The sequence below is a fragment of the Gopherus evgoodei genome, chromosome 1 (genome assembly GCF_007399415.2).
Source record: "Gopherus evgoodei ecotype Sinaloan lineage chromosome 1, rGopEvg1_v1.p, whole genome shotgun sequence".
Lineage (NCBI taxonomy): Eukaryota > Metazoa > Chordata > Testudines > Testudinidae > Gopherus > Gopherus evgoodei.
In genome coordinates, this window is record NC_044322.1 from 217,660,986 (window position 1) to 217,682,837 (window position 21,852).

At 45.6% G+C, this 21,852-nt stretch overlaps 2 protein-coding genes across 2 annotated transcripts in view; both read left to right on the forward strand.

The window, feature by feature from the left end:
* Positions 1–4,378: 4,378 nt before the first annotated feature.
* On the forward strand, positions 4,379–14,944 carry LOC115644400 (scavenger receptor cysteine-rich type 1 protein M130-like). Its single transcript, XM_030548690.1, has 4 exons — positions 4,379–4,748; positions 11,566–11,880; positions 13,024–13,323; positions 14,940–14,944. The coding sequence occupies exons 1-4, from the start codon at positions 4,379–4,381 to the stop codon at positions 14,942–14,944; spliced, it is 990 nt and encodes a 329-aa protein (XP_030404550.1).
* A 1,071-nt stretch (positions 14,945–16,015) lies between these two features.
* The window catches only part of LOC115644404 (antigen WC1.1-like), a 31,691-nt gene continuing 25,854 nt past the window's right edge, over positions 16,016–21,852 (forward strand). Inside the window, exon 1 of the mRNA XM_030548701.1 lies at positions 16,016–16,370. Coding sequence (XP_030404561.1) covers positions 16,016–16,370 — 355 coding nt within the window. The remainder of the gene's footprint in view (positions 16,371–21,852) is intronic.

The window sequence follows — 21,852 nt, forward strand, 5'->3', positions numbered from 1 at the left end:
TGAGGGCGGCAGGCAGGCTGCCTGTGATGGCATGCCTGCAGACGGTCCGCCGAAGCCACGGGACCAGTGGACCCTCCACAGGCAAGCCGCCAAAGGCAGCCTGCCTGCCATGCTTGGGGCGACAAAATAACTAGAGCCGCCCCTGGGTAGTACATAGCTGCTGCAAATATAGGTACTGCAGAAAAGCCTACACTAGGCTAGAATAGATAGAGTTAGGTAGGGAGTCAAATTCACAAATTTACACCAATTTTCTAATAACTAATAACTCTCTTCCCTCCACAATGGATCACATACTCCACTCCCTCTCCAGCCCCAGGATCCTAACATCTTTTATTGGACCAACTTCTGTTGGTGGAAGATACAAGCTTTTGTGCTTCACAGAGGTCTTCGCCAGGTCTGAGGAAGGTCACCAGAGTGTCTACTTAGATTTCTGAATGTTCCTGAAGTTGGCATTATTAAGGAGCTGAGATATGATTGAATCAATATGCGAATAATTCACCCACTTCATTTTTTAGTATTTGATCAGCTATAGATACTGCTTTGTTACTGTCCTATAGATAATCCTTCATCATTCAGAAGGACTTGGCTTCAACAGAATGCTTATGTAGCTGCAGGGGTGGCCCATCTGTACAGGCGAACTAGAGGTTCATAGACTCATAGACTCATAGACTTTAAGGTCAGAAGGGACCATTATGATCATCTAATCTGACCTCCTGCGCAACACAGGCCATAGAATCTCACCCACCCACTCCTGTAACAAACCCCTAACGTATGTCTGAGTTACTGAAGTTCCCAAATCGTAGTTTAAAGACCTCAAGGTGCAGCGAATCCTCCAGCAAGTGACCTGTGCCCCACTCTGCAGAGGAAGGTGAAAAATCTCCAGGGCCTATGCCAGTCTCTCCTGGAGGAAAATTCTTTCCTGACCCTAGGTATGGCAATCAGTTAAACTCTGAGCATGTGGGCAAGACTCATCAGCCAGCACCCAGGAAAGAATTCTCTGTAGTAACTCAGATCCCACCCCATCTAACATCCCATCACAGACCACTGGGCATACTTACCTGCTAATAATCAAAGATCAGTTGCCAAATTAATTGCCAAAATTAGGCTATCCCATCATACTATCCCCTCCTCCATAAACTTATCAAACTTAGTCTTAAAGCCCGATAGGTCTTTTGCCCCCACTACACCCCTTGGAAGGCTGTTCCAGAACTTCACTCCTCTAACGGTTAGAAACCTTCTTCTTATTTCAAGTCTAAACTTCCTAGTGTCCAGTTAGTATCCATTTGTTCTTGTGTCCACATTGGTACTAAGCTTAAATAATTCCTCTCTCTCTCTAATATTTATCCCTCTGATATGTTTATAAAGAGCAATCATATCCCCCCTCAACCTTCTTTTGGTTAGGCTAAACAATCCAAGCTCTTTGAGTCTCCTTTCATAAGACAGATTTTCCATTCCTCGGATCATCCTAGTAGCCCGTTCCTGAACCTGTTCCAGTTTGAATTTATCCTTCTTAAACATGGGAGACCAGAACTGCACACAGTATTCCAGATGAGGAATAAACTTCAGGTTCAAATCAAGTCTCTGGAGTACATCCACAGCTGAGATGGGTCATTCAGTACTTTGTTCAGAGCTTCAGTTTGTAGCAAGGTTCCTCCAGAAGTAAGGAGAAGGATTGAAGACAAAATGAAGAGGTTTCCAGGGCCTTTTATATTCTTTCTCTTGTGGGTGGAAATCAGTTTTTTCTCTTGTGCAAAATCACAGTAATAAAATGGAGTTTGTAGCCACATGGGCAAGTCACATATCCATGCATGACTCAGTTTTTTACAGGGAGATCAGCCATTGCTCACATGCTACCTTGAATGTCCCAGGAAGACTTTTCATGTGGATTGCAGTCTCCCCAGGTCCATTGTCAGTTAAGTGTTTCTTGACTGGTCACTTAATCTGCAAATTCCTTTCTCAAGAAGCTGACCAAATGCTTCACTAATGCTACACATTGAGAAACAAGTATATAGCCAATATTTATAACTTCAAATAAAAAAAGATACACACATACAGATAGCATAATCATAACCAGCAAATCATAACTTTTTCATAGACATCTCATACAACATTCTTTGTACAATATTTGCTGCAAATCATGGAATCATAGAATATTAGGGTTGAAAGAGACCTCAGGAGGTCATGTAGTCCAATCCCCTGCTCAAAGCAGGACCAACACCAATTAAATCATCCCAGCCAAGGCTTTGTCAAGACGGGCCTTAAAAACCTCGAAGGATGGAGATTCCACCACCTTCCTAGGTAACCCATTCAAGTCATTCATCAACCTCCAAGTGAAATAGTGTTTCCTAATATCCAATCTAGACCTCCCACACTGCAACTTGAGACCATTGCTTCTTGTTCTGTCATCTGCCACCACTGAGAACAGCCTAGCTCCATCCTCTTTGGAACCCCCTTAGGTGGTTGAAGGATGCTATCAAATCCCCCCTCACTCTTCTCTTCTGCAGACTAAATAACCCCAGGTCCCTCAACCTCTTCTCGTAAGTCATGTAAACCAGCCAACTAATCATTTTTGTTGCCCTCCACTGGACTCTTTCCAATTTGTCCACATCCCTTCTGTAGTGAGAGGATCAAAACTGGACACAATACTCCAGGTGTGGCCTCACCAGTGCCAAATAGAGGGGAATAATCACTTCCCTCAATCTGCTGGCAATGCTCCTACTCATACAGCCCAGTAGGCTGTTGGCCTTCTTGGCAATGAGGGCACACTGTTGACTCCTATCCAGCTTCTTGTCCACTGTAATCCCCAGGTCCTTTTCTGCAGAACTGCTGCTTAACTAGTCAGTCCCCAGCCTGTAGCGATGTGTGCGATTCTTTCTTCCTAATTGCAGGACTCTGCACTTGTTCTTGTTGAACTTCATCAAATTTCTTTTGGCCCAATCCTCCAATTTGTCTAGGTCTCTCTGGACCCTATCTCTACCCTCCAGCATATTTACCACTCCTCCGAGCTTAGTGTCATCTGCAAACTTGCTGAGGGTGCAATGCATCACATCATCCAGTTCATTAATGAAGATGTTCAACAAAACCAGCTCCAGGACCGACCCCTGGAGCACTCTGCTTGATTCCGGCTGCCAACTAGACATTGAGCCATTGATCACTACCTGTTGAGCCGGACAATATAGCCAGCTTTCCATACACGTTATAGTCCATTCATCCAATCCATATTTTTTTAACTTGCTGGCAAGAATACTGTGAGAGACCATATCAAAAGCTTTGCTAAAGTCAAGATATATCACATCTACCGCTTTCCCCATATCCACAGAGCCAGTTATCTCATCATAGAAGGCAATCAGTTTGGTCAAGCATGACTTGCCCTTGGTGAGTCCATGTTTACTGTTCCTGATCACCTTCCTCTCCTCGAAGTCCTTCAAAATGGATTCCTTGAGGACCTGCTCCATGATTTTGCAAGGGACTGAAGTGAGACTGACCAGTCTGTAGTTCCCTGGGTTCTCTTTCTTCCCATTTTAAAATATGGGAACTATATTTGCCTTTTTCCAATCATCTGGGACCTCCGCCGATCACCAAGAATTTTCAAAGATAATGGGGGGGAAGAAGGGTGCTAATGTCAGGGTGTCTCCTTCCCCATTCTCTCTGCTCCTGCCCCCCATCTCCACAGAGCAGGGGGACACACGACAGGGATCAGGACAGAGGGAGCTTGCTGGCAGCAGCTGCTGTCTCAACTTGCTGATCTACTTAAAAAGGCAGTGTACTTAGAGTGGGGTCAGCATGCTTAAAGGGGCAATGCTTCTCTCTCTCTCTCTCACACACACGTGGTGTGTGTCTCCATCTCCCCCCCACACACGCATGGTATGTGTCTCTGTCTCTCTCTCTCTCACACACATGGTGTGTGTCTCTGTCTCTCTCTGCCATGCTGCATCTCCTCCCTCCATGCCTGCTGCCTTGTAGAGTGTGAGGCTACATTTACAACGACATGTTAACCCTTGAGGGCTCAGCCGAGTGCTAGTTCATTATTTAGCAGTAAGGCATTCCCTCGGAAATATCCCTGCCTCTGACTTCACCACCTCAACTAAGCCTCACATTCATCATTGCTGTGTACAGTATTAAATTGTGTGTTTAAAACTTATACTGTGTATATATATATTCTTTTGTCTGGTGAAAAAAATTTCTCTGGAACTTAACCTAACCGCTAACCTCCCCTCCCCCCAATTTACATTAATTCTTATGGGGAAATTGGATTCACTTAACATCGTTTTGCTTAAAGTAGAATTTTTCAGAAACATAACAACAATTTTAAGTGAGGAGTTACAGTATTATATTCTTCAAATACTATGTGACCAGTCCATTAGTAATAATAATCGAGATGTGGCTCAGTGCTCTCTCCAATAACTCTCTCCTGATTCTGTTTGAAGGTGGAGCTATTGATCTGAAGCTGATCAACGGAAGCAACCCATGTGCTGGGAGAGCGATGATTAAGATTGGTGAACTGAGTCTCATTCTGTGTTCTACTGTCTCACCTATGAAACATGCTGCAGTAGCTTGCAGACACTTGGGATGTGGTTCTTCAGTTAGTGTTCATAGCTCTGCCCACTTTGGAGAAGATTCCACACCATACTTGGTGGTAGGAGATGTTTGTCATGGGAGTGAGTCAACAATCTGGGACTGCAGATTTGAAACCCAGACTATAAAGTCAACATGCTCTCATCCTTTCATTGCTGGAGTGACCTGCTCAGGTAAGAAATCAGCCATCCTTCTACTTGCCATGTGCAAAAATGGATTGAATCCAGAGTTTGTTCATTCCGACAAACTAACGTAGAAGTGGGTAAATATGATCAAATCCTGAAATTATTACTCTCATGTTATAGTGAGCAAATCCATAAGTATTTCCCAACCCAGATATCTTTAGAGTCCTCTTTATTAACCTTACCACAGTTGTCTCAATGCCATATTTTCCATTTTCCTTTTATTTGTTTCAAATTTATTTTGTATATCCAAACTAGGGAAATAATTGATATTTAATAAGCTATTCTATCTACATATTTACCTTTCACCTATCACCATGGCATTGGAGAGTCTATACTGGGAACCTCATAAAATCCTGTTGAGTAATAATGTTTTCAAAGGAAACAGACTCATATTTTTCTCTATGCAGCCATTTGAGAGCTTAGAAAGTATCAGACAATAAGAACTTTTAATGGCAGAGAGTAGCCAAATCCAACTACTGTGTCCTGCAAGGCATTTCCCGCTAGAGTCTTGTCTAACCTCATGTCACTCATCTAATGGTATATTTGTTGCCTCCCACAGTGTTTATTCCCAACCATCAGAGTGAAATTTAGATTTTTCATTTTTGGGCATGTTGTCTATGAATGTAAAATGCTACCAAACCGGAAATCACTCTGTCAGACTGGTCCTGGCATTATACATTCATATTGTAGTCATAGAGTACAGGTATAGATGACACAAGCTGCACGGAAGTGAGGAATCAGGCCCTGAATTTTTAGTTCTTGGCCATTGCTTCTTGTCTTCCTCCTTTTCTTTCCATGTCTCCTTTCTTCCTCCCAAATCTTTTCACTCTCATATTTTCATTATTTGAAATTTAATGAAATTTAATGACATTTATTTGAATTTCTGTGACATTCAGGATGCAATCCAGACCAGTGAGGGGCCTAACAATGCCTCTCTGCAGTAGCTCCACGTGGGCTGCTCACTAACAGCCTGCCAGCATGCAGGTAATAACCTGACTGTGTGTGTGTAACTGCAGACAGCCAGCCACTTTTGGGTTACACTCTGGCTTTTACCAGCCTTGGTATTTCTGCAAGGTGACCCCAAAACACTCCCAGTCATGGATTTTCCCCAAAAATGTATGTTCTGTACTGTCAAGCCTTCTCTTGGACAGTCCAGAGATATTTGGTCCATTGTCTCTTTTAGGGATCAATACACAACAACTTGCCACCTTCTGTGGAGTTACCCAGACAATTTAACTTAAACACACTGAAGTAGATTCAATTAAAGAAAAAACAAATTCATTAACTACAAAGAGATAGATTTTAAGTGAGTACAGGTAATGAGGCATAAAAGCTAGAAATGATTACAACAAAATAAAGAAAGAAACTCTTTGTAGTGCCTAATGTAACAAAGTACACTTGATTCAAAATCAGGTCCTCACCACATACTTCTGATAGCATTACAGACCAAACTTTTCAGGTCAGGACCCCTCCCCCAAAGTTCGAGGGCTGTTTGTTTTTCTTCTTAAGTACAAAGAGGGAGATGGACAGGAAGAGAGATACTCAGGGGTGTTTGCCCTTCACTTATATAGTTCAGCCCCCCTCATAAAATTCTGGCCAGCTGAGCAGGAGACATGGAGTCTAGTGAGGAAAGAAGCTTCATGTTGTTTTTTTCACCTGTGTGTTCTGAGATGCAGATTTTGTCTCCTTTATTTTCTCCTCTGCTGTCTGAGGACTCTGCTTACAGCTTATATGTAAATTGAGGTAACTGCACATCCCGTTGTTTAAGACTTACTTGACCAATTGTGCCTAATCGGACCATGGGAATTTGAACATGTCCCTTTAACATCATACAGGGGGGGTTTCATAACTTCACACATAATCATGCTACACACATTTCACCATGATATTATTGCCCAGTGTGTTATTAGTTTCCAAATGATACCTCAGAAGGCATATTTTATACAAAGATTATTACAGTAGAGTGTAGGGTGTGATTATAGGGGTGCATTTGGCCATAGTTTCCCTTTCCTGCAGTCCACAGTGTGTCTGCATAGTCTCACTCCTTATAACATTTTCTGATTTATCAATCTCTATCATAAAATGGAGTGATCAGAACTCACCAAATTCCTGTTGTGGTTGTGCAAGGACTGAGTAAAATTGCATAATTACATCTAGTATGGGAAGGGTCTCCTGTGCAATACACCGTCCACTGGACATAGACATATTTTTTGAGTACACAATGTGACAAAGACATTGGCACCTGATGTTGTACTAATTCATGTGGCCTTTCTCCTGAGGTATGGCCTTTTCTCCCCCTGATACTTACTATCACCAATATTTTGAGTGGCTTTCCCCCTCTCCTAGCATAGATTGGGTCCTGGATTCTTTTTCTTGGTGCCTGGTGGCACCACTCAGATGACTGCTCCCTGTACCAGATACACAGGAGTGCTGTCCTTTGAGAAAATCAGCGGTAAGCACTACTTGGAAATTAGTATAAAGCCCAGTGCACAGGAAACAATCAAGTAAATAAAACAAATCCCCGCAAAAGAAGGACACATTAAAAATAACAGCATAGCAGTGATGGTAACTTTATTGTGAACAGGAAACTAGGATCAAGGGAAGGAAAAGGTTAAAGTTAACTAAGCTATATATAATATAACAGTAACATACCCATCTATGCCATGCCAAGAGTCCTAGAACATTGTGATTATAGAGTTAACTCAACCAATCACCACCCCTACTCTACAGCTAATTTTCATGCAATAATTTAATTGGTTGTAATGAGTCAGTGATACAAGAGGGACCGCATAGATAGTGGGTTCCTTGGCCCAAATGCCACTGTTCTTCAGAGGTTGATTTGCCACCCATACAACTCACCACAAACTCCCCAAGGAAACTGACATACCCAAAGAAATCAACACAGATTTCCCAGCACAACACAACCCACGCACAAATCAACACAACCACCCACAGAACACACAACAACATCGAACACACACAACTCCTCACCTTAGCACACACCCCTCATTCACCACCCACACAAATCAGTACAAATCTCCCAGCACAACATTCATACTCACCCACCCTCATTCATACTTACCATAAAACCAGTAACTTGATTGGCAAAATTGCTGGTCATCTCTAGTAGTAAGTAAGCCTATTCTCCAGAATTTAATACTTATAAGTTCCTCCAAACCTCAGCTGTCTGCCTGGCACCTTCCCAAGGCAGATAGTATGGCTGAGTTTGTGTATCCTGGTATAGTGTGTTCACCACTGCAGCACTGGACAGTTGACACAAAAGTCCCCTTAACTTTTCTTCATCTCTGAATGGGGCAGAATTATGTCCTGGATCCAACCAGGCTTGCTATTCCCTGGTCTGGAATTCTCCTAAAGTCTCAGGTGGCTATCGGTAGCCAGTCCCAGACTGGATCTCTCTCTCCAGATGCTGGTGCTGCCTCTCTTTCAGCTTCCAAACTAAAACTCTGTGTAAAATCAGTCTGCCTTGTTGCTGGGACTGTGCAGCTGTGGCTTGTCATAGGTTCAGTGGACTGCTCATCCAGATCCCCCATGCAGAAGCCTCCCTGTTGGCCTTGGCGAAGGTTTTTAGTTCCTTCTGTCCCGACCCCGAACTCCAAGCAGGCTAGGAATGGGGTCAGGGGGCTTTAGTGGCCATTAAGCTGTAGTCCTTTAGGATAAAGCTCTCCAGAGACTGAATCCTGAACTTCAGGAGCTGGGAACGGTAAGTGGGAGTTACACACAAATAAACACCTGCAGGACTCTGTGAGCTGCTAGTGCTGCTGCTAGGTGAGCAGGAAGCTTGGAACTCAGTAATCTCCTGCCTGGCGAGACCGTTTGCACAACTCATGCTCTAAAGCCAGACATGGGCAAAGCATGAGCTGGTGCGGATCCCAGAACGAGAAACAGGTGAGATGGATGGAAGAGGAGATTCAGGCTCCAGCAGCTCTGGTAGGCCAGGCTCAGATTCCAAAACACGACCTCTCTGCCGGCTAGAGCTGTAGGCGAGGGGTGGGACCAAAAATATCATTCTCTCCTCACAGCTGCAGCAGTACCAACTCTTGCCATTTTGTTTTGTGTCATAGTTTTAAAAGGAAGTTTCTAGCCTTTGTGGGTAGGTTGAAAAGTTTAAACAAGTGACCCCTAAAGGCTCAGAAACAAAAAACAAAGCAGAAAAAACCCCATGTTCTATTTTCTAAAATTGCTGTGCCTTTCACTACATGTCCCTCTGCACATGCTATTGCCTCTAGGATCTCATCTGCAAGAGCCCTGCCCCCTCCACATTTAGTCCCTCTTAGAACCCAAAGTTGCCCACTCTTGCAAGTTTTTCCATATGTGACATAATTGTGGCTGGTCTGGGGCCCAGTCCTACAATGAGGCAAGAAGCTCCATCCTGAGTTCTCTGATTGACTGGCTGCCCCCACTTCCTGCCTCCTGGGGTAAAACAACCAATCATAACTGTTTCCAGCAGAGCTCTCTTCCTTCCCCTTTCCTTTCAGCAATCTGAAGTCATTTTCATTGGAGGGTGGGCAGCAAACAGCCATCAACTCAGGGCGGCTCTTCCCTGCCGTTTCCCTCACTTCCTGTGAGCAATAGGCTGGCTTCCCCCCGCGGCACTGACCTGGGAGGGAGCGGAGCTCCCTGGAGGAGCAGAGTTGAGGCTAGGGAGCTGAACTGAGGGGTGGCACCTAGGAGGGAACAGAATTGATGGGTGGCTGGGTTGGGACAGAATTATTTGCTCGGCAGGGGACAGGCAGATGCGGAGATGAGAGCTTCCTTCCCTTCTAGAATGTCTGTAAAGCATCTTGCACACCGTACATACTAGCATAACCTAATAATAATAATAATAATTAATAATAATAAATAAATACATTTGCACCCTCAATTCACACTTGGGGAGAGGAGTGTTCTCGGTTTCCTAAAATAATGCCCATTCTTGCAATTAAAGTTTGCCTCCCCTGATGTTAGGCTCAGACCCATTCATATTGCCAAATCCTGAGGCTCTTACACATTTTTTCTTCTCAGTCTTTACTCTGGTAAAATTTCTTTTGGCTTTAATACAAATTTGTCTTTGTTTTCAGTAAGGACTGAGCAAGAACAAAGTCAGGAGTTTAGGTTGTAGCTCATGGTGAAAGACGGCAAATTGACAGTCAAAGCATAATTATGAAGGTGTTGGTAGCAACTTCACAGTTGTTATTATTAGTTACTTGTATAGCTTCCTGAAGCCCCAGATGAGATCAGAGCACGATGTACTTGGCACTGTACAAATGCAAAGTAACAGTCAGTCTCTGCCTCACAGTCTGAATGGAAAAGACAGACAAAAACCAGAGGAAAAAGTTGAGGCCCAGAAAGGTGAAATGAGTAGTCCAAGATCAGACAGCAGGTCAGTGGCAGAGCTAACCTGGAGCATGGGGCCACAGAACAAGTGCAACCCCCACCCCCCAGGGAATATCTCCAATGCAAAGTGCCCTTACATCAGGGACAGAGCCAGCTAGTTATTCACTGCCACTGCCTCTGTATCAGTATTATTTAATCGCAGCAGCAGGAACAAGGCAGAAACAAGTTTTTACACAACAAATATGCTTCTATCTTATCTAAAGCTTAGCATATCCCTAAAAGCTTAGGCAGGTCCAGCTGCTTAAAAGTTGAGACTCATCCTCCAGGGCCTGTCTCTGTGCCAGTTTGCTCCCCTTGAGCAGTAACTTGACCACTTCCTCTGCCTGCTCTTCAGGAACACTCTTTTTATCCATTTCAAAGCATTTTGTTCCAGTTTCCCACCTGGATCTCCCCCCACTTCACTAGCCAACAAGCTGATCGCAGCATGGACAGTGTTAAAACTTCAAAGGTGTTGTCAGATGTATAGTCCTCTGAATATCAGTAAATGAGTTATCTAAAACATTGTCTTGTTTCTTGTGGAAACAAACCACACAGGTCTGATATAACCCTCAGAGTATGCATAGACAGCAAAAAAGTGTATTCTTAACATGGGTTAGCTAGCCCCCATTAGTTAACTCTAATTAAAATATCAGTGAAAACATGTCAATTTGCCTTTTAACTCAGGTTAGCAGCTCAAATTCAACCTCTGGCTGCCCTAGGCTTGATTTGAACCGCTAACCTGAGGCCAGGTCTATAGTATGAGTATAACTACATCGTTCATAGATGTGAAAAATCCACATCCCTGAGAGACCTAGTTACACCGACCTTAACCCTCCGTGTAGACAGTGCTATGTTGGTGGGAGAGCTTCTCCTGCTGATGTAGCTATCACCTCTTGTGGAGGTGAGGTAACTAAGCTGACAGGAGAGCTCTCTCCCTTCAGCTCAGAGTGTCTTCATCAAAGCATTACAGCTGCATCGGTGCAGTTGTGCTGATGCAGCATTTGTAGTATAGACCTGCCCTGAGTTAAAAGCTGAACTGGTGTGTCCTCACTGCTATTTAACCCAAGTTAGCTAAACTGAATTAAGAACACACCTCTTCTTGTAGTACCCTTAGTAATCCTGTAGCAGACAGCATAACAAACAAACAAGCAAAGCTTCATAAAATAATACAGACCTCTCTCACATCCTTCACAATTAGTTAAAAATTACTGACAGTAGTGTTCCTATCTAAACAGTGAGACAAAGGTCCATATTTCAAGAACAGATATTTAATTACAGGTACTTAATTTTTTTAATGTACTCATTGCTATAATCCATGATTTCTAAACATTGTTATGAAAAAGTTTGAAAAACATGTCTATCTACTGAAAGGTGTAGTGGCTAGTATGGAGTGTAAATGTAACATTCACTGATTTTTTGATTGACTCTCTAGGCTACTCACAGCCTCGGCTGGTGGGAGGAGACAATCCCTGCTCAGGACGTGTGGAAATAAGACATGGTGAAACATGGGCTACACTCTGTGATGCACACTTTGATATCAAAGCTGCCAGTGTTATCTGTAATGAATTAGAGTGTGGAAGAGCTTTATCTACCCCAGGAGGAGCTCATTTTGGAGAAGGACATGGGCTGATCTGGACTGAAGAGTTGCAGTGTGTGGGGAATGAGTCACACCTTGCGTACTGTCCCAGGATATCACATGTAAATCAGACGTGCTCACACGCAAATGATGCCAGTGCCATATGTTCACGTAAGAATTCAGCATGATGCCTTTAAAATCCCAGTGTTGTGTATTCTAGAGTAGGGTGCAACAATAAAACAATGTCACTCTGTAGAGAGCTGGGAAAATAGGTTGCCATGAGCTTCTGTTAAAACTCAAACAATAAGAAAGGGATCAATCACCCCTGACTTCCGGTACAGAAAGCTGGCTAGATTGTCAGGCTCAACGGGTAGTGATCAATGGCTCCATATCTAGCTGGCGGCTGGTATCAAGCGGAGTTCCCCAAGGGTTGGTCCTGGGGCCAGTTTTATTCAATATATTCATTAATGATCTAGAGGATGGTGTGGACTGCACCCTCAGCAAGTTTGCAGATGACACTAAACTGGGAGGAGATATGCTGGAGGGTAGGGATAGGATACAGAGGGACCTAGACAAATTAGAGGATTGGGCCGAAAGAAATCTGATGAGGTTCAACAAAGACAAGTGCCAAGAAGGCTAACGGCACTTTGGTTTGTATCAGTAGGGGCCTTGCCAGCAGATCGAGGGACATGATCATTCCCTTCTATTCGACACTGGTGAGGCCTCATCTGGAGTACTGTGTCCAGTTTTGGGCCCCATGCTACAAGAAGGATGTGGAAAAATTGGAGAAAGTCCAACGTAGGGCAATGAAAATGATTAGGGGACTGCAGCACATGATTTATGAGTAGAGGCTGAGGGAATTGGGATAATTTAGTCTGCAGAAGAGATGAATGAGGGGGGATTTGATAGCTGCTTTCAACTACCTGAAAGGGAGTTCCAAAGAGGATGGCTCCAGACTCTTCTCAGTGGTAGCAGATGACAAAACAAGGAGTAATTATCTCAAGTTGCAATGGGGGAGGTTTAAGTTGGCTATTAGGAAAAACTTTTTCACTAGGAGGGTGCTGAAGCACTGGAATGGGTTACCTAGGGAGGTGGTGGAATCTCCTTCCTTAGAGGTTTTTAAGGGCAGGCTTGACAAAGCCTTGGCTGGGATGATTTATTTGGGGATTGGCCCTGCTTTGAGCAGGAGGTTGGACTAAATGACTTCCTGAGGTCCCTTCCAACCCTGATATTCTGTGATTCTATGATGCTTAGCGATTTAGTATAAAATTGCTCCAAGTCTCCCTTTTTAAACTCCTTCTCCCCTCTCCCCAGGGCACACAGGGCTCCAGCTGGTGAACGGCAGCACAGTGTGCTCAGGGAGGGTGGAGATCAAGGTTCGTGATGCCTGGGGAACTGTCTGTGACTCACACTGGGATCTATCAGATGCCAACGTTCTCTGTCATCAGCTCAACTGTGGGTTTGCTGTATCAGCTCCAGGAGGAGGGTATTTTGGGAAAGGAACAGGCTTTGTCTGGACAGACACATTTCACTGTAAAGGGACTGAACCCCATTTGGGCCTTTGCCCTGTCACTGCCCTAGGGGCATCTCCGTGTTCACATGACAATGATGCTAGTGTGATTTGCTCAGATAAGTGCAGCAGAAATGCTGGATTAATGACACCTGCCCCTCAGTGTCCAACACTGCCCTCCAGTGCACAGGGAGAGGAAGAATGATCTAGGATCAAGGATTATGCAATGAAATAAAAATCTCTGTATTGCCAACTTCAGCAACATTGCCTACTAGACTATTTATCATGGAAGATAGTAAGACTGAACAAGAAGAATAGGAACATTGGCCTCCAACAGAAAGGAGCAGCTAGGACAGAGCTAGAATTCATGAGACTGGTACAGAGAGTGCCCCAGCTGCAGGAGCTCTCACCCTCACATCTGCCTGTCCCCTGCCCAGAAAATAGTTCTGTCCCGACCCAGCCACCAGTCTGTTCCCTCCCAGGTGCCACCCTTCAGGTCAGTCCCCCAGCCTCAACTCTGCTCCTCTTCGTGATGCGGAGTGAATCATCTAGTCCAATCCCCTGCTAAAAGCAGGACCAAAACAAACTAAGTCCTCCCAGCCAGGGTTTTGTCAAGCCAGGTCTTATAAACCTCTAAGGAAGGAGATTCCACCACCTCCCTAGGTAACCCATTCCAGTGCGTCACCACCCTCCTAGTGAAATAGTGTTTCCTAATATCCAACCTAAACCACTCCCACTGCAAGTTGAGACCATTGCTTCTTGTTCTGTCAAGAAACAAAGCAATGAAGCATTAAATGATTTTTAGACTGGTGAACCCCTTTGGACTTTAAGGTGCACCTTCAACTTGTTTTCTTTAAATTAGACAGTGAAAACGGTCCTTTACCACAGGTTGAATGGGCAACATAGAAGCCAATACTCCTTTATTAGGATAAGTTAGGAGGGTGGCCAAAATTATAAAAGAAACTCAGTCCCAACCATAAGTATGCAGTGGCTGCCACCGCACCATATTTTGGATCTATTAGTTCATTTCTTTGTGTTAAAATCAAGACTAACAAATAAAACAAACTATGTGGGACCATGTACTAGAGTTTCCCCATCGTAAAGAGGGTGTCTCTTGCCCTCTCTTTCTCTCTCTTCTATTCTTTCTAGAGATTTTGGCATAAAGACCCACTGGTCACTGATCTCCAGAGCACCTTGGGTTGTTTCCTTTATCACCACAAGCCATTAACATCCCTTGTCCAAACTCCCTTAGATCAGTCACAACACCCATTTGCCTACTCAGGTGCCATTCTCTGTCTTCAAGGTATGTAAGTCTCACTGAGACCATAGACCTGATTCTCAGTCACTCCATTCCTGCACTTTGGTGGCAGGGAAGGCAGCTTTAAGCCACATTTACATTCTTTATTCTGGTGCCATGTAGGGCCTTGCCCAGACCCTGGTGTAACTAAGAGCAGATTCAAGGCTGTTCTAAGTTGTACTTTTCTCCCCATAGTCTACAAGAGAGAATAGCTGTATTGTTGTGCATTGTGGGCATACTATGGGTGCACTCTGCTCAAACTGTGAGGATTCTTGAGGAACCCAGGGCACCTAGTGGCCTCTTGCCTCTAGCAAGAGGTTGCCTTGCCCATGGTGGATGGGTGTTAGATCTCTAACACCACCAGCCTGTTAGTCACTCAAACACTCTCCTCTGGGCTATGTCAGCCATGTCTTTGCCTTGCAGGTTAACAAGAGATGCATCCTAGTCTCCAATTCCCTTTGAATCATTCCCTTGTGATATCCAGCCCCTGACACTGGCTACTCACAGAAGTCTCAGATTCTCCAAAAGTGCAATGTGTCCCAGGTTACTGGTTTTAATGTAAACTCCTGTATAACACACAGCACTTGTAAGCACTTATAATAAAACAGGAGAAAATGTATTTAAGAAAGAAATTTCACTAAAAACAAGAGAGAGTGACGAAAACAAATGGTTACAATATAAAACAAAATCATAAAACACAACCTAAGGCCTACACTTATCAACAGTTACCTTTCCTATCTAAAAAATAGGTTTCTCGGAAAAGTTAAGTCTTGCAGTGCTATCTGGCTTCACAGGAATCAGGATCCAAACTTGAACAAACACACCCCTGCTCCAAAAAGTGTCTCCTCAGTGACAGGATCCAGAATGCCTCTCCCACTCTGTTATATTGAACCAGTCTTTTGTCTGTATTCATAGGCAGGATGATTCCCTGCTGTTGTATTGTTCCTTTTCTTAACCTTTTTTACCTCTGTATTGGTTTTGATTGTTTGCAGTTGTCTCTGATGGTTTTCCACTGATAGTCTGGCAATGGAGCAACTGAGCCTTGCATTACCTCACCAGCTAACCAGGGAGGGGTGGCAGCTCCTGCCTGCTTGAATGGGCTGTCACTGAGACCTGTTAGCTATGGTGACTAACTTTTACTGCCAGTCTGTAAAGTCTACATTCAATATAACTTCCATGATTCCTTAAATGTTACCTGCACATACATCTCATAATGGTTCTGAGTCATGATAAGTTACGAGCTTTCTGTAGATATTTACCTGTTACCCCTTATGGATAAATTCCCTACAAGATGTATGTTCGGTATAGTGAGTTTGTCAGGTCTGAGGACAGAGTTTCAAAGGACTGGGGAGCCTTTGCCAAGGGATCTCTGTGTCTCACACACCACTGCCATACGTGATCACTACCTCCTTGTGACACATGCAGATGCCTGTTTCAATGCAATGATTTGAATATGGGTTATTTAATTCACTGAGCTACTATAATTTGTATTGTTCCTAATGTGCACAGTCTATTACCCATCTCTCCTGAGCCCAGGTCATTCGGAATCACTCAGACTGCTGAGTGGAGAGAGCCGGTGTGATGGGAGAGTTGAGATTTCCCTCCATGGTGTGTGGGGCAGAGTGCTGGATGACCAGTGGGACATGAACGATGCCAGTGTGGTGTGCAGGCAGCTCCAGTGCGGAGTTGCTGAGAAAGCTTATAACCCCCCCAAGTCTGGGCGAGGAACGGGCCCCGTGGGGCTGAGAAGTGTCCAGTGTGCAGGAAATGAGACTCGTCTGACTCTCTGCAACATCTCCATATTTGAGACAGCCCAGGCAGGAATTACTGAGGATGTCGGTGTCGTTTGCTCAGGTGACTTACTGTAAACATTTTACAAACAGCCTGTCCTTGTCCAATAGGAACATGACCCATCCCCGGGCCTGCCTCCACCCCAGCTTGTGTGAGATCTCAAACAGACATGGATTTGAGGTTCACATTATGGAACGTCTTCAGTCAAAGTATGTGTGTTATATGCAGAAACAAGAGTATAACTACATTAGCAATTAAGTGTCGATGCAAAGCAGCAATTCAGCAATTCTGCACAATCCAGTCTGTGCACTGAATGATGCAGAAGGTCTGTGAAAAGGATAGTATGTGATCACATACTCCACATCTGTATCATAATACACACGCACAAAGAGCCCATATTAATGTTGGGTCTAAACTTTTGGTGAACTTTGGAGCCAAAAAACACCCAGACTGGCCGTCTCTGCATAATCCTTTCTGAACCTTTTTTTGAACAAAGCACTGACCTGCAAACTACTCATGACACCCCCTTCCTCAAGTAGCCATTAGCCTTTTATCTCTATGCATTTACTTGTTAAACTTGCTCTTCCTGTAAAATCTTGATTGATTATGCATGACCATTATCTTTTATTAATCACTTTGTTTACTTCTGTGTATAAATATTGATGCTCACCCCTAATAAAGGGGCCACACTTATTCTAAAGCTTTGGGGTTAGTGTGAGCCCGTTGATCAACGCATTTGTGTCTGGTCTCTGACAAAATTGTGGGCCCATATTCCAACTCCGCACAACCTCGGGTGTTGGAGAGGTGAGTGAGGACTTGCTTTATTACCTAACAATTTGGGGGCTCGTCCGGGATTCCTTCTGGTGCGGTACCTCTGTCCAGTGGTCGGACCACTCATATATGAATTGGCAAGGCGCCACAGGAGATTTCTCCTAGCCAATTCAATATTGAGGGGTCGTGTATTGGACAGCAGGGTAAACGCCAGTTGGAGGGCTCCTGTCAGACACCATGGGTCAAGGGACTAGCGTGCCTCTTGAGAGTCCGTTGGGGATTGTAAATAAGTTATGGAACGAAGGGAAACTCCCAGTACAGACAGGAATGTCTAGGAAGAAGTTGTACACACTATGTGTAAGGAATTGGACTGGGTATACCGCGGTATTGGCCGACTCGGAGATGAGGTGGCCTTCGTATGGCTCTTTCGAACAGGCTGCCTTAAGAGGAGTAAAGAGCCAGATCGAAAAAGACCATCCGGGACAGTTATGTTACTGGTTTTGTTGGGACACAGCAGCAGAGCTGTGGAAATCTTTAAAAATTATGGCAGTCAGGTACTCTCCCGAGAGTGAACCCCCTCCAGGTTATTTCGATGAAGGGTGTAGACCACGGCGTGTTTTGACTCGTCAGCTGGTCCCCTCTGCACCTGCCCCTATTCCTCCGCAGGGGAACTCTCTCCTTGTAGCAGAGGGGAATCTGCAGGATCCCAGATTGGAATTTGTGCAGAAGGATGAGGAGGAATTGGACGGGCAAACCTCGGGAGGAGTAGTTACTAGGCTTAGGTCCAAGCAGGTACAGCAGGGTGCATGCCCCCCCCCTGAGGATAGCCCAGAGGATGTCTCTGTCAAATCTCTTGCAAATAATAAAAGTATGGTTATAGAGATGCCTTTACAGGTGCACAATCAACCTTATATGAGCAATGATGGACAATTGCAACATGCTAGTATTGTGGAATATAAAGGATGGCTAGAATGGGATTTGAAAGAGTGGGGACAGTTGTCAGGGTCTTTTGGGGAAAATCCCCGAAAGATCATAGAACTTCTAGAAAGATTGTTTTTAAGTTATAATCCTACTTATACGGATGTGGATCAGTTGTTAAGTAGAGTTTTGACTGGAGAAGAACGTAGTAGATTGTGGATGGCAGAAAGGACATGGGGAGATAGCAATGCAGCTAATGTTACTTGGATGGATAGGCGGGATCTGGCCGCTGGCTGGAATCCCCTAGACTGGACTCAGCTAAGGCTGACTCAGCTGCGAACAGATAGAGAGCGATTGTTAGAGAGACTCAAGGAAATGGCTCGCCGCTCGCCTAATCAGGCTAAGTTCATGCAGATTCGGCAGGAATCTGATGAGCCGCCCAGAAAGTTCTGGTCGAGGCTATTGGAGGGGGCCCGAATGTTCACTCAGATGGATCCTGAGAGAGAAGCAGACCACCCTACTCTTATTTCATTTTTTGTGAATCAGTCAGTGCCCCCTGTAAGGGATTACTTCTTAAAGTTTCGCCCTGGTTGGGGAGGTGAGTCAGTCACTTCAGTGTTGGAAGTAGCTGATTTTGCCTGGGAGAAAGAAAGGAAAAGTAGTAAAAAGAAAGAGAAAAAGGAAGAATATAAGCTGATGGCTTTAGCTTTTCACGGTGGTGTTCGAGGCAAAGGCCGTGGCCGTGGCAGGGGATTCCAGGGTGCCCGGGGAAGAGGGTCCTGGCGACCCCAGCCATCAGGAAATTGTTTTCAGTGCGGACAGCCTGGTCACTTTAAACGTGAATGCCCCTGGGGACGCCCAGAGGGTCTGGTTGCATCCGCAGATGCTTATACAAGTGAGGAATACACCCCTGCACCACCAGCTCAGCCCATCCCCCAGGCCTGGATCAACTACGGGAAACAGCAGCAGCTGCAGCAAACTCAGCCTCCTCAATGACGGTACCCCGGGGGCGAAGGCAAACAATGTGATGGTCTTATTTCCTTAATGTCTTTAGCCGGCTCCTTTCTCACTTTCTGCCCTCCCAGCAAAGAGCCTCGTTTAACCCTTTCAGTCCAGGGACTGCCTGTCTCTTTCCTCATTGATACTGGGGCTACTTTCTCTCTTTTAAATCATGCCCCCTCTCCCTGGCTATCCTCTGAGGTTAAAACTGCGACTGGGGTGGAGGGCAACCCACAGTCTCTGGGACTCACTTTGCCTTTGAATGTTATTTATGCTGATAAATGTTTTTCTCACCGTTTTCTTTTTTCCCCAGCTTGTCCGATCCCTTTGATGGGCCGGGATTTACTCTGTAAGCTTGAGGCTACTTTAACCTGCACTCCTGAAGGGGTAGGATTATTGATGACAGTATTAGGAGATTCGGCCCCTACTCAGGGTAATTGGGAAACACCTCTCTCTCTCTCCCCTGACCTCACTGACTTGCCTTCAACCCTCTGGGGAATTTCTGACACTGATGTTGGCCTGCTCCTTTCGGCAGAGCCCGTAAGGATTCAGGTAAAGCCTTCCTTAACCCCCCTGTCAGTCCCTCAATACCCCCTGTCGCTGGAAGCCCGGGAGGGCATCCGCCCCATTATCGAGGGATTCATTGCGCAAAAGCTAGTCCGCCCTCAGCGCACTCCCTGTAACACCCCTATACTGCCTGTCAAAAAGCCTCCTAAAAAGGACGGAGACCCTGTTCGTTGGCGCTTTGTACAGGATCTACGAGTTGTTAATCAGTATGTGGTCCCTCTTCATGCAGTAGTTCCTGACCCAGCTACTATCATCAGCCAAATCCCTTGGGATGCTGAGTGGTTCACTGTTATTGACTTAAAATCAGCTTTTTTCAGCATTCCTGTGCACCCAGACTCTCAGTATCTCTTTGGTTTCACCTGGGAGGGACAAAGTTATGTCTGGCAACGACTTCCTCAAGGCTACAGAGACAGCCCCACGATTTTCAGCCAGTGCCTCCGCCACGACTTGGAAGGTTTCACCAGTCCGCAGGGATCCACATTGGTCCTATACGTAGATGACATCCTATTAGGTAATTGCGAAGAAGCTGCCCTCCGCATCGATGGTAAGGCACTTTTATTATACCTACACACCAGAGGCCACAAGGTAGACCCTAAAAAGATTCAGTGGGTCTCACAGAAGGTCCGATATCTGGGCTTCCTGTTAACCCCAGAAGGAAGACAGATGGACCCAGCCCGCATAAAGACTATTCAAAACTGCCCTCTACCGAACACCAAGAAACAACTTCGAGGTTTCTTAGGATTAATTGGCTTCTGTCGCCCCTGGTTGCCGTCCTGCGGGGAGTTAAGCAAACCGCTCCACCGACTCACTGCTAACCTTGCTCCTGACCCTTTGCAGTGGTCCCCGGACACTATTCAAGCCTTTCAGTTACTCAAGGACAGTGTGGCCTCCTCCATGTCTCTCCGCCCCCCCAATTACAGCAAACCCTTTCACCTTTTTGTCCACGAGAGGGGCGGAATTGCTAGTGGTGTCCTTACCCAGCTGAGCGGGCCCCACCATTTCCCGCTTGCTTTTTACTCTCAGCAAATCGACCCTGTCGCTCAGGGAACCCCATCCTGCACCCGGACTCTGGCAGCAGCTGCCCTGCTGATCACAAAGGCAAAGAGCCTAACCCTGGGTCATTTTACCACGGTTTGGACCTCTCATGCCTTGTCAGCCCTTCTGCGTAGGGGCACAACCCAAGTCTTTTCGGCCCATCGTCAGCAACAGCTAGAGGCCGAACTCTTAGAAGACACTAACCTACTTTTTGAAAGGTGTGGACCCCTTAATCCAGCTACCTTGCTTCCTGACCTGCCAGTCCCCCAGGACCAGCACGACTGTGTGGAAGTAGTTTACAGCATCTTACAGATAAGAGACAACCTGTTTGACGTGCCACTGGACAACCCCGATTGCATCCTCTTCTCGGACGGAAGCTCCTTCTATGTTGATGGCAAGCGTTTCACTGGTTATGCTGTCACCTCTGAATGGGACATTCAAGAGGCCGCCTCACTGCCAGGCAACTGGGGAGCCCAAGCCGCTGAACTCTATGCCCTGGCCCGAGCTTGCCAGTTGGCCGCTGGTAAGACCGTTACCATTTTTACTGATAGCAAATATGCTTTTGGAGTTGTGCATTGTCATATCCACCTCTGGAAGTTTCGAGGTTTCCAGACAGCTGCCGGTAAACCCATTCAGCACCTCCCCCTCATCCACAAGCTTTTGGACGCCCTCCAAAAACCCTCCGTCCTGGCTGTAGTTCACTGCCGGGCCCATACTAAAGATAGCAGCCCCGTTACCCGTGGAAATGCCCTGGCTGACGCCTCCGCCAAGAAGGCTGCCACCTTACCTTTAGCCATGCCCACATTGGCTATTGCAACCTCCTCCTTTACTCCACCGCACCCCGTACCAGTACCCGCTGCTGAACTAAAATCATGGGAAAGCCTCGGGGCCACTCTGGTCAAAGGGACCTGGCTTATGCCAGATGGCCGAGCCTGCCTCCCTCGCTCCACATACCCTGTGGCAGTTCGCTGGCACCATGATAAAGGGGGTCACTACGGCACGCACGCCCTCGTGGACACTATCGCTCGCTTTTGGTATGCTCCAGGCATTCAACCCTATTGCCTATCAATAGTGAAAGCATGCAGCACATGTCAGCGTAATGGACCTGCTCCACCTCTTAACAAAATTAAGGGTGGAAGACCTCCGCCTGCTGCTCCATTTCAACATCTTCAAATTGATTTTGTAAATATGCCAAAGGCTTTTGGGAAAAAGCACCTCCTCGTTTTGGTTTGCCCTCTGACTTCCTGGGTCGAAG

Excerpts from the sequence above, each read along its gene's own strand:
- LOC115644400 (XM_030548690.1), top strand. The coding sequence starts at position 4,379 with ATGTGGCTCAGTGCTCTCTCCAATAACTCTCTCCTGATTCTGTTTGAA. Across the intron at positions 4,749-11,565 it reads TGCTGGAGTGACCTGCTCAG|GCTACTCACAGCCTCGGCTG; the intron begins GTAAGAAATCAG and ends TTGACTCTCTAG. Across the intron at positions 11,881-13,023 it reads TGCCAGTGCCATATGTTCAC|GGCACACAGGGCTCCAGCTG; the intron begins GTAAGAATTCAG and ends CCCTCTCCCCAG.